Source organism: Littorina saxatilis, unplaced genomic scaffold (genome assembly GCF_037325665.1).
Source record: "Littorina saxatilis isolate snail1 unplaced genomic scaffold, US_GU_Lsax_2.0 scaffold_360, whole genome shotgun sequence".
Classification (NCBI taxonomy): Eukaryota; Metazoa; Mollusca; class Gastropoda; order Littorinimorpha; family Littorinidae; genus Littorina; species Littorina saxatilis.
This window is the reverse complement of record NW_027127504.1, coordinates 30,914-46,718: the sequence shown is the minus strand read 5'-3', so window position 1 is coordinate 46,718 and position 15,805 is coordinate 30,914. Positions and strand designations below refer to the sequence as shown.

The 15,805-nt window shown below is 42.5% G+C and overlaps 1 protein-coding gene across 2 annotated transcripts in view; it reads left to right on the top strand.

Moving 5' to 3' along the window:
• Nucleotides 1-5,118, top strand: part of LOC138955943 (ADP-ribosylation factor-like protein 4C) — a 31,587-nt gene extending 26,469 nt beyond the window's left edge. For both annotated transcript variants that reach the window (XM_070327435.1, XM_070327436.1), the window contains exon 3: nucleotides 1,301-5,118. In XM_070327435.1, coding sequence (XP_070183536.1) covers nucleotides 1,301-1,637 — 337 coding nt within the window. In that variant the 3' untranslated portion in view covers nucleotides 1,638-5,118. The remainder of the gene's footprint in view (nucleotides 1-1,300) is intronic.
• The last annotated feature ends 10,687 nt before the right edge of the window (nucleotides 5,119-15,805 follow it).

Genomic DNA, 15,805 nt, shown 5'->3' with positions numbered 1-15,805 from the left:
ATTAGCTGAAAAACTTCCGAACAATAGCCGACTCTCACGACCAGTGTAACGACTAAACCGACTAGCTAACGACTGTCCTAACGACAAATCAGACTGCCCTAACGACAAATCAGACACCATTACGACTAATCCGAACGACACTATGCTACCGACAAATCCGACCACCCTTACGAGTCTTCCGACTACCGTTACGACTAATTAGAATCGCCTTACGACTAAACCGACACGCTTACGACAACCTCCCGACAAATTTCTATTCGTCTGAGTCGGGAGGCTCTTCCGACTGTTTTGAACATGTTCAAAACAGTCTGAAGGGCCTTCCGAACTAACCGACTTTTCAAAAACAAAATTGCTAATTCTCACGAACTCTCCGACCTCTTCCGACTTCCAGCCAACTACCTAAAGTCGGGTGACATTCGTAGATGTGAGACCGGGGCATAAGGGATCCACGTGTGAAAACTGAAACAGAACAGCGCGATGACAGCCAACATTTCTATCCCCGACTGACACTGAACAGTAACACTGCATGCGAACTGACTTGGGTCAACGATCAAATCAGCACGGCCCGAACTGAATTTGTTGCGCTGCCATTATCGTGCGCAATTCTGGTAAAAATATAAACCCGGTATGGCGAATTGAGTACAACGAAAGCCGATGTCAAATATACACAGGGATATTTTAAAATGACTTTCAAAATGTAAAAGCAGATAGCATACCTTTTTATAAGCAATATGAATGACTGAATGTCCACATACAAGTCGAATGATGCCGTCCATTATGCTGACAAATGGGAACTAGCTTTGCGCATGAATTCATTGACATGAATTTCACCTGCGGAGGCTTTTGGCAAGCTGAAAACAAGCACGGGCAGGTTTTAGTGGAAAAAGTAAGTGTTTTTAATGAAAACGTCGGAGTAATGGGATAAATAGCTTACACACCTCGTCCTGAATATCTTGCATATTTTCCCTCGGGTCGATTTTCAGGTATTACCTCGCCAAAGGCTCGGTAATACCGACCCTCGGGAAAATATCCAAGATAATCAGAACTCGGAGTGTGTAACCTATATATCCATGAAGCCTTTAATACCAGGGATGCCAGCATCCTTCCACTTGAACAGATGTGTGTGTGTGTGTGTGTGTGTGTGTGTGTGTGTGTGTGTGTGTGTGTGTGTGTGTGTGTGTGTGTGTGTGTGTGTGTGTGTGTGTGTGTGTGTGTGTGTGTGTTTTTGTTTTTGTTTTGTTTTTGCAACTGACATCTAGGTTCGTTTCTGAAACTAATTGTTATATCACCAATGTCTCAGGTCGTCGGACGGCGTCATCTTCGTGGTGGACTCGGCAGATCGGGAGAACCTGGACGAGGCGCGCGTGGAGCTGATGCGACTGGTCAAGGGTCAGAACAACCCCTCCTGCCTCCCCACCCTCATCCTGGCCAACAAGCAGGACCTGCCCGACGCCATGACGCCGGAGGAGATCTCCAAGGAGCTTTCGGTGCAGGAGCTCTCAGTGACTCAGCAGTGCCAGCTCCTCCCCGTGTGTGCGGTGACCGGGGAGGGGCTGCCTGACGCCATGGACTGCATGGTAGACATGGTGCAGAAGTGGAAGAAAGGCAAGGGCAAGGCCAAGACCAAGCACAGGTGACAACGAGGTGGGAGAAGATAGGTTAGGATTTGAATTGTGAAGCACAGAAAGTGCTACGTGTTCAGAGAAGTGGAAACGACATGGCGTGCAAGTGGAAGAAGGACAAAGGAGGCTGTGAATGATGGATTTTTTACCAGACTGTGCAAACGCAAGCACAGGTAAAAGGGAGGCTATACCAGGATAGGCACAGTGTGAGAAAAGGAAAAATTCACAAGTGAAAACAATTTGAAATAAGGTGGTGCTCACGTGGAAGAAAGTCTGGATCTGAGTGAATGTAAGGAAGGATTTGTGCTAGTTAGCTACTGTGTCCAGCTGCAGCGCTCTGCAGTACATCGTCCATTGTCTCTGCTTCTGTCTTGGAAAATGTTCGTTCTGGTGCACGATGTTCACTGCAAGGTATCAGCCATGTAAAAATGAAATGTTCGGTGATCTGCAGAACATGTGTACGGTTTCAGTTTGTGGACTACAGACTCTGTTCCCCATTGTTCAGTACAAGGGATTAGCTGTGAGGACATATATATGTGTTCGGCGAACAGTGCACGTGTGAGGTTTCTGTGTATCAACTATAGAATTGCTGGCATGGAGTCTTCGAGGCATACGCTGTTCTCAAGAGGACCAGACCATTTCTGCTTGGAAATCGACCTGACGAGCAGGAGTTTACTGTGTGAGAACCCGTCGCGATATAACCTTCGTGGCTGAAAACGACGTTAAACACCAAATAAAGAAAGAACCGTGTGAGAAAGTAAGCTGCTCGGTCCGGGATGTGTGAAGTGTTCTGTATGGGAACTGCAGGAACTCCAGTGTGGACATCACAACGACGGGTTTAGACAAAGGGCATTATTTCAACGACAAGCAGACTTGTAAAGAGCAGGTGATTATTCTTAAAGGAAAGATGTTCAGGTACATGGCCAGCTTGGTAGGTCTGTGGACAGGAAGCAATTGTCCAAGACACAAGATTGACCTGCCATGGACAGTAGGACTTTCTGTGATGATACTCCAGTCTTCAACATGCTAAGAGACCTTATTAGAGTGTGAGACTCACAAGGGCACTGCAGACATTCTGACTGCTGGTTTCTGCTGTGAATCACGGCTATCAAGAGCTCTTGCTGTTGTGTGCTTTGTGACGGGTATACAGATGACATAGTACTCTTTCAGTTTGTAGTTTATACTTCAAGTAAATTATGCTAAGTGTAGATCTGTGTTGTTTCAGGTTTGGGTGTCGATGGTGTTGCTTCTCATGGTGCCAAATGCTTCAAAGCTAACAAGCATTCAGTATCATGGTATTTACTTAATCAGCAAGTGTTGAAGCTGTCAGTCGTAGGCGATGTTCACCGTAACTCTGAAGGCTAACTCAGAACTTAGTCAGAAGCCTGTATTTGTTTAAAAAAACAAAACAAGACTGTTTTAAGCTTTGGGGTATAATCGCTGATGCAGGTTATATACTACATGTTTTATTTGAGACTATTTGCCCCCTTTAATCATTGAACATATATTGAAAGCTCTGATTTAAACAAAAACAAATAAACAAAAAGCAGTAAAGGAAGGCTCCGTTTGTTTTTTGTTCCAGTTCAACTCCAAACTGCACTTAATTTATCAATCATTCTATGTCCGACAAGTCTGTCACTGTGCTTTTCTGATATGAATATATATATGTCAGATGGTTTACGTGTTTACAAAAGAAACACATAGATCTAGGTAGTTGAATTCAAACGTCAAAACCAAATGTGATAAGATTCTTGCCGTCTGCTCTTTGTCTTATCTGTGTCTGTAAGGTCAATGTCGGTCTAGACTTATCTCAATTTGTCAGTGGTAATGACCTCATGGGGTCGCAAGAACGTTGTCTTCGCTGACTTATATTCTTTTAATCGTGTAGGGTTGTGAACTTCTGTGGATTGCGGACTGTGATATCTAGAACAATTTTGTTGTTGTCTAGTTTGGTTGGAGACGATATTCTCGACTCTAATAGACAAATTGCAATATATATAAGAATAGAACTAGCAGAGTTGTGTTTACCGAGGTGTAAAAAGGACAACCTGCGTATGTGTTTTGTGTGTTGTTTTTGTTTTTAGTAGCTGTTAAACATTTGACTCGAGTCACCGGTCACGGTACCATTCGCAAGGAATCAGAGTGGAAAAGTTGTACTTCAGCACGCTAAATTTTTTTAACTCTCCTTATGTTTATAGAAAAAGAGGAAGCGTTAGACCTTTATCAGCAGTGCAATAGCTTGAACGTGAATGTAAGATCACAAGCTGCGTAATCTTTTTGCGTGATTGATGTGCAGTACAAGTAGATTGAATATTCATCCTTGCCTATGTGTTGAATATTCATCCTTGCCTATGTGTCAATGCCAGCTTCAATGGTGCGTCGTACATGCTTCGCTTTTGGTGTCAAAAAAGCTACATGAAACGTACATGTTTGATAAATTCGTTTTGACTTTGACAAGCGTGCTGATCTGTATTTCTTTATGTCAGTCAACGGTGTATTATATGAGGCTTAAACTACTAGAGGCAAAAGCAGAATCAGGAATACTCTAAATTCCAGAACGATCTGGCAGCAGTAAAAAACAAAATGATGCGTGATACTCACACAATTGTAATATTATTATTTGTTCTCGCTGCTCCATCGATTTCTAACGACCAAGAATGACTTCAATGGACTGATTTTATTTGCACAGTTGATATTATTCCGAGTTTTGTCGATTCATCTTTGTTTTTGATTTGGAACAAAGACTAAAACCCTCACTAAGACCTACTACGGCATCTATGTGATGACTCATACCAACTGACAACCGAACGTCTCTCTCCCCAGTTTTTGTGTGTAGATCTATCTACTTTTCCTCTGAAGTTATCTGTCGAAACGGACACGGTATCTTATTCGTCTCGTGCATTTTAAAGGTAGAGTTCCCCAGTGCTGGTGCAAGCGATCATTTTGCCTTAAAGACTCAGTTAATTAGATATCTGTCTGGGGCATTACATGGGATAGCAGTTTCCTCCCACTTGGACCCACAACAAAAATCAACAGCATAGCTGCTCCATGTTCAAAGTTTCTTTTATGAATGTATTTTGTAAGTGACACCCATGTCCATCTGTAAAATTAATTCTTTAAAAAAATAATCAGACTCTGCACACAAAGCAGCTGGGCTGTTGATATTTTGCAAATGCGTGTCCAAGTGAAAAAATGCTCTTGTCAAGTGAAAAGATGCTCTTGTCAAGTGAAAAGATGCTCTTGTCAAGGGAAAAGATGCTCTTGTCAAGTGAAAAGATGTTCTTGTCAAGTGAAAAGATGCTCTTGTCAAGTGAAAAGATGCTCTTGTCAAGTAAAAAAAAAAAAAGCTCTTGTCAAGTTAAAAAAAAGCTCTTGTCAAGTTAAAACAAAAAGTCTCTTGTCAAGTAAAAAAAATGCTCTTGTCAAGTGAAAAGATGCTCTTGTCAAGTGAAAAGATGTTCTTGTCAAGTGAAAAGATGCTCTTGTCAAGTGAAAAGATGCTCTTGTCAAGTGAAAAAATGCTCTTGTTAAGTGAAAAAATGCTTTTGTCAAGAGAAAGGATGCTCTTGTCAAGTAAAAGGATGCTCTTTTCACACGTGAAAGCTAGGACAGATCTTTGTGGTGAACATGATCGCTTACAGTTACACAGAAAGGATGCTACTACCCGTAAATGAAACCCTTCTCGTCCTCAGCTTCCTCCCTGATTTATTTCTAACGTCCACATTTATGACTCTCTACATTTGTTGGTATACACGTAATTTGGGTAAAAGAGCGTAAACGTTTTAAGATCATTTACGATAAGTAATCCCTGTCATAGGCGTTGCGTTTTATTCTTATGAATTATGAGTGAAGTCTTTTTTTTCTACCGTGATTTTCTACGTACCCCCGATGGCCTTCCTGGCTGTAGAACTGGGGGGTTTTTACACACCAAAAGACAAAATGTGACATGTGCCCCGGTCGACGGGCCTGGCACTACAACTCAAGTGCATAACGTTGCAGTAATGCTGAGAGAGAGAGAGAGAGAGAGAGAGAGAGAGAGAGAGAGAGAGAGAGAGAGAGAGAGAGAGAGCAATGCTGAGAGAGAGAGAGAGAGAGAGAGAGTTGGGCGCTTGCTGTTTCTTCTTTTTCTTTGCGTTACTGTAAAGTTATCCACTTGAAAACATCAGTGTTTTTCTCCTTTGGTCGTAGTGTGTTTACAAACCGTTCACATATATATCCACTGTGACGGCTAGGTCCCGAGGTATGATAAATTAGTCAAGGGGTCTCAGTGGACTCGATGAGGATTAGCGCATACCACAGAGGATTAGACCTTCGCGGATTAGGCTGCGTTTAGACGCGACATTGACCCGCCAAAATGTTGATCTTGAAGAGGGGCCTTTCCGCCATACCTATAGCTAAATGAGGAGGAACAAATGGGGACATGAGGGCTTGGTTTTGTGTAGAAGAACTGTTAGGGGTAAGAGAGGAAGGGGTTATAATTTTCCTAATCAGAGCTGAGTGTTTTTGTGAGAATAAGAAAAGGGGGTGGGGGTGGTACGGGGTAAGAGATGTAAGGGTTATCATTTTCCAAAACAAAGCTGAGTGTTTATGTGAGAATAAGAGAAGGGGGGGGGGGGTGATGGAAAGGGGTAAGAGATGGGAGGGGTTGTCATTTTCCAAAACAGAGCCGAGTATTTATGTGAGAATAAAGGAGTTGGAGCATGGTAGTCGTATGGGTGGGTGGGGGATTGTAATATATTTAACAATACAGAGGTGAGTATTTATTTGAGAATAAGGCAACGGAAACGCAGAAGAAGAAGAAGATCTTAGAAGAAGGGAAGGGGGGGGGGAGCAGGGGAGGGTTATTTAAGAGAGGAAGAGGTTGTTATTTTCCAAAACGGAGCGGAGTTTTTAAGTGTCAATTGGTGAGGCTTGAAAGGCGGGAGAACAGTGGAGGGAGGGGATTAGACCAGAAATATTAGAAACAAAATAGTTACTTGTTTTGTGTTGGGTTTTTTCGACTGGATTTCTCAGCTACAAAAATGTTCCTGCTAGAAAGCTTACACTTCTGTTGTCATCTGACAACGCCGAATTCCTTCAACCAACAGTTGTGCAGTACTTCTTGTTTAGCAGATTTTGTTCATCATATATGATATATATATATTGATAATGAAACTGAAGGCAGCAAACCTTGGAAACACAACATCTACACCTCATAATGGGACCAAGTCACAGTCAACAAAGAACCCGTTGTAAGCATTCACTGGAAATAACACCTCTGAAGGACAGACTGACCAAATTAACTCAGTCAGGGAATTTTTTGTCATCTATTTATTTTATTTTAATTGAAAAAATCCCAATTCCATGTTCAGAATCACCCCCCGCGGGTTAGGGGGAAGAATGTACCCGATGCTCACCAGCATGTCGTAAGAGGCAACTAACGGATTCTGTTTCTCCTTTTACCCTTGTTAAGTGTTTCTTGTATAGAATATAGTCAATGTTTGTAAAGATTTTAGTCAAGCAGTATGTAAGAAATGTTAAGTCCTTTGTACTGGAAACTTGCATTCTCCCAGTAAGGTAATATATTGTACTACGTTGCAAGCCCCTGGAGCAATTTTTTTTATTAGTGCTTTTGTGAACAAGAAACAATTAACAAGTGGCTCTATCCCATAACCTTCGTGGTTGAAAACGACGTTAAACACCAAATAAAGAAAGAAAGAATCAGTCAGCCAGAATCCGTTCTTAATAGACCTACATACGCATAGAAAGTTTTACACAAATGCAGCGCATCGTCTAATTTCACTCTCATTTTTCCATATATTTCAAAAGTTACGAATATACCACTGATGTGTGCAGTTACCATACTCATCCTCTAACAAAATGCCAAAAATCGTCACTAGTACCAGAGACATGTCTCCGCATGTAGCACACAAACACGGCTCTCCATCTAATATCACTTCAAACGGACATCTTTGCGGGTATCAGAAATCCGAATATCACACGATTTTCATTGTACAGTGAATCTTCACTCTCGTACTACTACTAACCAAAATTCCAGAACACTACCTCCTAGGTTTACCTGAATGTACGTGAAATCTGGTTACGATTTGACTTGAATGTGTGATCTGGTTGCAATTTGATTTGAATGTGTGCGGTTTCTATTGGTCGAATTCCCGTGCAGTTAGCCGTAAGGAGGGTCACCTGCCCACTGGCGTGCTTAGTCGTTAGAGCACAGAGTGTAAGCACACACACCGGTCTGTTGGTCTCTCTGGTTGGCGAAGTAGGTCGCGCATATGGGGAGGGGAGGGGGTATACCTTCAGGGATGCAGTGGTGTTTGGAGGTTGACATGGGGAGGAGAAGGGGAAGGTAAAGTTGCTTGTGGTTTTGAGGATAAGACTTCTGCGTCATCCATAGAGAATACAATACAATATCTATTCGGCCTGTGAAGATAGAGAAGATGTTGTAATCAAGTTCTGCGCCTGTGGTACTAATGGGATTCATGGTGGGATCTTCCAAATCTTTCATGACAAGTTGTAACGAAAAAAAACCGCGGGTTAGGGGGAAGAATTGAAAACGGCGTTAAACACCAAATAAAGAAAGAAATGAATGAGCAGCATGTTCTAAGTTATTCGTCGCAGACACATTTTTAAGAGATCTGATGCATATATATAATTATATATATGATATATATTGTTTAACACTTTTTTTAATTTTTATTGTTTCTCCTTTTACATCAGTTGAAGGTTAGTACTTTCGTGAGAATAATTATCTATTGCACAATGTTATTTATTTTGTATCTTCATTATGTACCGCTTTTTAATTTATGGTTGTGAGTACTTATTTTGGATTCGCAAATATTCAAAAAGTTTTGATTTTCCCCAGTTTTGTCTCTTTGCATTTTGTTCTGTTATGATTCTGAGCGGTACTTTTTATTCGGAGGACGTCAAACAAGAGCTTTGAAGCAGTAGAAGTGATGAAGTTACTTGAGGTAGACACCTATAGTGCAGAGGAGATGCAGGGGCCGGAGACGCCTTGATCTACGATCCTTCCCCACACCGGTGACAGGGCAGCAGATAACACCCCCCACTCTCCTGTCAGGCGGTGACAGATCCGCTTTGCTCCTGCCCTTACCTTGACCCCCGGGGCTAATTATTTTAGTACAGAAGCTGGTGTTGAGGATCTGTGTGTAGCGACGTGCATGTGATGTGTTAGAATATATAATATCGGAGGGTTGTGTTCAGTTTGTGGGGTGAGAATCTTGAAAATAACTATATATATAAACGAATGAAGCGATAAATGAACCAATAAAAGAATATCATAGTAGATAAATAGACATATAGTTAGACATATCACTAAATGAATCAGATCTTTCTATCAGATCTGGTTGAGAAAGAAGGTGGGGGTGGTCACTTGTTCTTTTTGTAGTGATGTGTTGACGGGAGGGGGGGGGGGGGGTTGTAAGATTAGGGCCCAGAGTTGTTTTTACGCCGGGACAAAAATGTACATTTGGTCACGATGAAGCTTTTTTTTTTTAATTTAAAGATAAATTGACGTTTAAATACAGAGGTGTTGTACTATTGCTCACTTCCATGTTTAGTTTCTTGTCTTAAAAACACTACCTTTCATCTAACCGTAGGAGTGTAAGAGAAAAGCTACAGATTTCCCCTCAAAAACCGCACTAACCAGTTTACAAAATACGCAGTGTGTTTATTTTTTTATTGTTTTCGTCCTGATACCTTCCCTTTCATTTTGCCGCAGATTTCAAAAGCAAACCTGTACTGTTTTGTCTTGAAATTCCTATGTTGTTTGCTCTGTTTGTTTTAGTGTATAATTTATATATATGTTAATTGAAGAGTCCATTGGGAACGACGAAGATTGATGATATATTCATGATGGTTCTTCAGAATTAATACTCTAATTGTACAAAATCGTTTTGATTGTGCATATTCTACGTGATTCTGTTATTATTCCCACCTGTTGAGAGTGACTGTGTGTGTGTGTGTGTGTGTGTGTGTGTGTGTGTGTGTGTGTGTGTGTGTGTGTGTGTGTGTGTGTGTGTGTGTGTGTGTGTGTGTGTGTGTGTGTGTGTGTGTGTTCTCTGATACTGGTGACCGACCACTTTAAGAAAATGGAAAGCAACAATGTTTGTATGTTAAGGGGGGGGGGGGGGGGGGGGAATGTGTACATATTAGGAATCAAGCAGTGTCACTGAATAAAGACAATTGTGTGATTCTTTGCTAAAATGTGTAAAATGGTGCATCTTCAGCCCACAGCAAATTTAATGTAGGTAATCACCCCAACGACCAAGTTATTGCTGCTGAAGCGTTTGACGATCTGTGTGTGTGTGAGGGTGTGTTTGTGTGTGTGTCTGTGTGTGTGTGTTCGTGCGTGCTTGCTTGCTTGCCTGCACGCGCGTGTGTATGTGTGTGTTTTTGACACTCTATCTGTAAGTACGTGTGTGAATGAATGTGTGTGTTTGGTTACATAGAGAAAGAGATAGTAACCAGCTTCCGATTGAAACGTGTTCAATTCCCAACTATCCATATTATATAGCTTGACAGTGAAACTGTCAATGTTTTTAATGCTAAATTTATCATGTAGGCATCAGCACGTGAGTGCATAGCAAAACTACGAAGGATTCATACTTTAACGAAATAATGACATTCTCTCACACAGATCCCTGTCGATGTGCAATCCTTTAAAGATGCTTGCCTTCTCGTGCATAATCCCGATTTATAAGATGATTTGCACGAGGAGGAATGTATCTTTCATTTTCCCCATGAACTCTGATCCGTGAAAAGTCATTGTTAAATCAATGACATTACAAATACAGGTTTACACCATTTTCAACCATTGGTAGTTTTATCATGTTCGTGCGATGTTAGCGGGAATAAATGGTTGTTGGTTTATATGCTTGACTATGTGTGTATAGACATAAGCCGACAGTAGAACATTATTTTGTGAAGATTTTGTTGAATTGTAAAATGGCATTCCACTTTCATAATATATATGTAAGAAAATATGTGTGTGCATTCGTGCGTTCATGCTTTTTGAAGAAAAAAATACAATAAAAGAATTGAAGAATGCTTTGTTTTACTTTTAGTTACTGTTTGTTACGAATGGATCCCTCTCTCTCTCTCTCTCTCTCTCTCTCTCTCTCTCTCTCTCTCTCTCTCTCTCTCTCTCTCTCTCTCTCTCTCTCTCTCTTTTTCAAAACACACACACACACACACACGCACACGCACACACGCACACACACACACACACACACACACACACATGTCAACATTACGGAAGGTATCATCCCAAGGGCGAGAACACGAAACAAAGTCAACCTAACGGCGTCTGTACAAGAACACGCACACGCAGGCACACACACACGCACACACACACACGCACACACACACACACCTCAGCTGTTCAACCCCAAACCTTTTCCCGAAAGAAAACGTCACTTGTTTCAAAAGGTGAAATGGGATTTCATTAGGGATTTTTTTCACCTGCAGTTGAAAGAGCGGGCAAACATTGAACTGCAACAAAATATACCAGCGAAAGGGAAAGGGGTGTGTCGAACAAACATCGTCAGATTTCAATTCAATGGTTAGCGTAACACAGAACTTTTCTTCTTTTTTATGTGTATGTTTAAGAGGACCCCACTTTGCAGCAAGTAACATTACACACACAAATGTTGACATTTCCAAAAAAGCGCCACTCGGTCTCTCGTTTCGGGCGATCGTTAAGATTGGGGTTTGAAGCCTTGGAGAGTTCTATAGATGGGTGAAAAATGGAATGCTGTTAAAAAATGTGGTTTGGGAGGAATGGTGTGTCAGTGTGTGTGTGTGTACGTGTGCGTGCGTGCGTGCGTGTGTGTGTGTGTGTGTGTGTATGTACGTGTGTCCATGCGTGCGTGCGTTCATGCGTGCGTTCATGCGTGTGTGCGTGCGTGCGTGCGTGCGTGCGTGTGTGAGAATACAGATAGACTGATACGCTGAGAGAGAGATAGAAAGCAACCTGGAAACGATTAATTGTGTCCGTGTCTTTTCACGTTTTCGTTACATCTGCTTCATTGAAGATAATCTGAAATGCTTGAAACAAATCCGTTGGAAAAAAATCTCCCCGCAATTTCTCTTGAATAGACGCCACTAAGGAATCAAGAGACGGATTTGGGGAGGCGGAGGGGAAGAATGAGGTTATATGTTATCGTGATCGGCTTTGCACAACAACAACAAAGAAAAGTTAGAAAAAAGGGGGAAAATAAAATAACTGGTACTGACACTTGGGTCTTCATTCTAAGCCTATATCCCGTCGACTTACTCCGTTTTCCCTTGTGTTCAAAGTACCGTGAACATTCTTGTACATGGTTCATTGACTCCTGTAATTTTGTCCACTGTTTTCGGCAGACAGTATCACAGTCACGCAGCAATTCCATGCATGGTTGGACATCTCCCAAGCAACATCCTATGACTTTGTTTTACTGACGCAGTCGGGTGAATTTCAACTGTCAAAACTTTACAATGACAGATAGTGTGAGCTGTAACGGTAACTTTTTGAAATATGTCTTTTGACACCTGCGGTTATTTATGAGATTGGGGCGGGGGGGGGGGGGGGTATGCAAATAGGTCAACCGGAATGCAGTAATGTATATCATGAGGTACTGAATAGGAAGGGGGAGGTGACTGTCTGTCTGTCTGTCTGTACGTGACTCCGTCCGTCCGTCTGTCTGTTTCTATGTGTTTGTGTGCGTTCGTGTATTTGTGCGAGCGTTTGTGAGTGTGTGTGTGTGTGTGTGTGTGTGTATGTGTGTGTGTGTGTGTGTGTGTGTGCGTTGCCACGGTGTGTGTGTGTGTGTGTGTGTGTGTGTGTGTGTGTGTGTGTGTGTGTGTGTGTATGTGTGTGTGTGTCAGTGAGTGTTTGTATGTGTGTGTGTGTCGGGGGGGGGGGTGAGAAGGGTGATCATTACAATGCACGCTGAGGGGCAAGGGTTCAGTGCATGACTCAGATAATAAAGAATGTACATTTCTTACAGTCGAAAACCAGAAGCGACAGGTCGCACATCAGTCATACAAGGTCAACACATTGCAGTGCTTTTCAGCTACGACCTTAGTGATCTAAACTTGACTCAAAATACCACTCTTTGTGCCCCAACTGACTAATTTAATTTACACGGACTCACAACTTTGGTGTGAATGTGTTCCTGTGTAATCTAGCTAAATCTGACACCGCGTATTGTCACACTGTTTTTCGTGCACAAAAATCATCGAGGACACAGAAATAAAAACTTGACGTTCGGACAGACAGAACAACAAAACAATAAGCAAACATTACTGGTCCATGCATACCGACTAAAAACCTCAGAATTCGTATTCGATATTTAAGAATTCTGTGACTAAAACGGGAGGGAAAAAAGTACTACAAAGGTGAAAGGTCAAGGTTAAGCTCACAAGGGAAAGTTCAAGGTCAAAGTCAACGATCTCTTTGACAAGGTCCCACAGCCGTGACACTCACAAGAGAAGTCAGGGATCTGCAGACACTTGTGGCCTGAGGAGAGTCGAGTCTTTGATCTTGGTCGCACCGGCAAGGAACCTAGCAGCGGTCGAGTGCCATCTGCACTTTGATCCCTGATGGCAACTGGATATGACTGTAACTGACGAGGTAGAATAGAGCAGGCTGCACACGAAACGGACATCGAAGGTAAGAACTAAGCCGGAACGTGTGGGCTGAAGAAGGAGAAGAAGAAAACAGAGAAGAAGAAGGGGGTTGATTTCGGGTTTTCGGGTGTTCTGTCACTTTTGAACCCGACCGATATGACATTTTTTCCAAATTACCTTTTCTTATAATTGGCCCAATTCGTTGGAAAACGTAGGCCTAATTACGATCAAAAAGAAAAACACACAAAAAAAAGAAAAACAAGAAACATCAAAAACATCAACGACAAAATAAACACTCTTTTTTCAACAAAATAAAGTGTGTCAGTGTGTTCCAAGCGAAATATTAAACAAAGAAAGAGAAAATGAAAAGCAAAGGGCAAAAGCATACCAAGCACATTTCATTAAACGTTGAATCCGCCGGGTGTTTCTGACACCGAACGATCTTTCCTTGGCTGGAAACTCATCAACTTTGCTCAAATGCCGCCTCGGAAAGCTTCAGCAAAAAGATAAACTCTAATAAATTTCGAACAATACACTTTTGTGTCGTGAGGCAAAATGCCATTAGCAGCTTGGGGAGGGGTGACGGGGGGGAGGGGGGGGGGGGGTCAGAAGCAAAGTTAGAGCGAAACGCGAAGAAAATAGGAGCTTAAGGGAGTGAAGAAGGGGGGGTTGAAGAGGGGTAGGGGGGGGGGGGGTCTTAAAGATCGGCGATAGATATTTGACCCCGTGACACTGCGGACGGGATAATCTGGAAGTGCGCTCTGTCATCTCTTGCGTGCCTGTCACTTAACTTCTTATGCGATAAGTCTCAACCACCCTCACCCCCTACCTCGCCCCCATCCCTGATTTTCACAACAGCAGGTGTCCGTGACAGTTTCGCCAAGCTTGTCGGCTTAGTCCTCATACATTTATGTTCGACTGAGTTCCATGTGAAAGACATATTCCCATGCACGCACTTTTGTTGAAATAAACTTAGGAATAAATAGATGCTTCCTGTGCAGAATGTCAATTTTTGTGAATAAATTTCTCAAAATTGACACAGGTGCTAGTTGCGAAAGTAATTCAGAAGACAAAAAACATTCTCACTTTCCACGGAAAGCAGCCAGGCTCTTGGTAATTGGTATGTGTTCAAGTGGAACACATTATCCACGTTAAAGTCTAGACAGAAGTGTGTCGTCTTACACGATAGCTTACATGGGAAGAAATGTACCTTTGACTTTTGAAGCAACATTTCTTTGTTGGGGATAGTCACCTTAGCTTGAAGTGATGTCTGAGGCAAATGATTAGTACATGCCTTTCACGGAGAAGAACATAAGAAAAGAGGTGGGGAGGGGGTTGTCGTTGGGTTAGGGGGGGGGGGGGAGGGTTGGGCGGAAGAATTCAATTGAAACAGAGTCTGCAATGTTTTTTCCTTTTGTTATGCAGCTACCTTATATATTTGCACGCGAAATATCCTGTCGTGAATTTCTCGATTTCTGTTGGAATATTGGGGCATCAGTACAAACATGTTCCAGTGCTAACAAAGCCAATTCCAACATCTCTGGTGTTGGCTGGCCAATATTTTGTTGAGACACCAAACAGCTCGGAATAGCTGCTGGACAAAATTATTGTATTGATCCTGCTGTGTGGAAAGATGGCAATGTTGTTACAGTGCTGTTTTATGATTCGTCGTCTCTATCGCAAAATTAGCCTAGCCTGCCTTGTTGATATGGGATCTCTTTGGGCGCAGTGTTTGTGTGAGTGTTGGAATGTCTGTGTGTGTAGGGGGGTATGTATATGTGTGTGTGTCTGTGTGTGTGTGTGTGTGTGTGTGTGTGTGTGTGTGTGTTTGTGTACTGTGTGTGTGTGCGTGTGTGTGTGCGTGCGTGCGCGCGTGCGTGCGTGCGTGCGTGCGAGGGAGTGTCAGTGTGTGTGTGTGTGTGTGTGTATGCGTGTGTGTAGGGGAGGCGGTGGTCTGTGAGGTTTTGTGTTTACATGCATGTGTGCGTCTGTAGCGACATTTTTTTTAAAGAGAGAGAGTGAGAAAGAGAGAGGGTGATAAAGAGAGAGAGAGCGCGCGCAAGAGGAGAAGAGAGAGAGAGACGATCAGCCTGACAGACATGCAAGCACTGACGCAGGCAGGCACTGACTAACATAGGCACGCAAGCAGGCAGTCCGACAATCAGACAAACAGAACGTGTAGGCGTGTGGTTACCTGCGGGGGCGTGCGCGTGTGTGAACCTGCGTGCGCCCATATTAATGTGAGTCCATTGCTGCACACACGTACTCAGTGTAGTAATTAATAAAATTGCTTTTGAAAAAAAGGTCATGTCAGTTTTGTCCCGTCCCACGCACTATATTGATCGCATAACGAACAAAACAGCCACTGTGTTCGTGAGCAAAAAATGAGCAAACACTTAATCGTGTCAAGCCCAGGAATGAATAGGCTGGGTCTGCTGCCACGCTCAGATCACGTCCAGATGAAATAATTTGACAGGAAGAAAAGCGAGAAAGAAGAACATGGTGTGATAATCGGAAGTTCTGAGGAAACAGTTAAAGAGTTAGGCTTGTTTGGT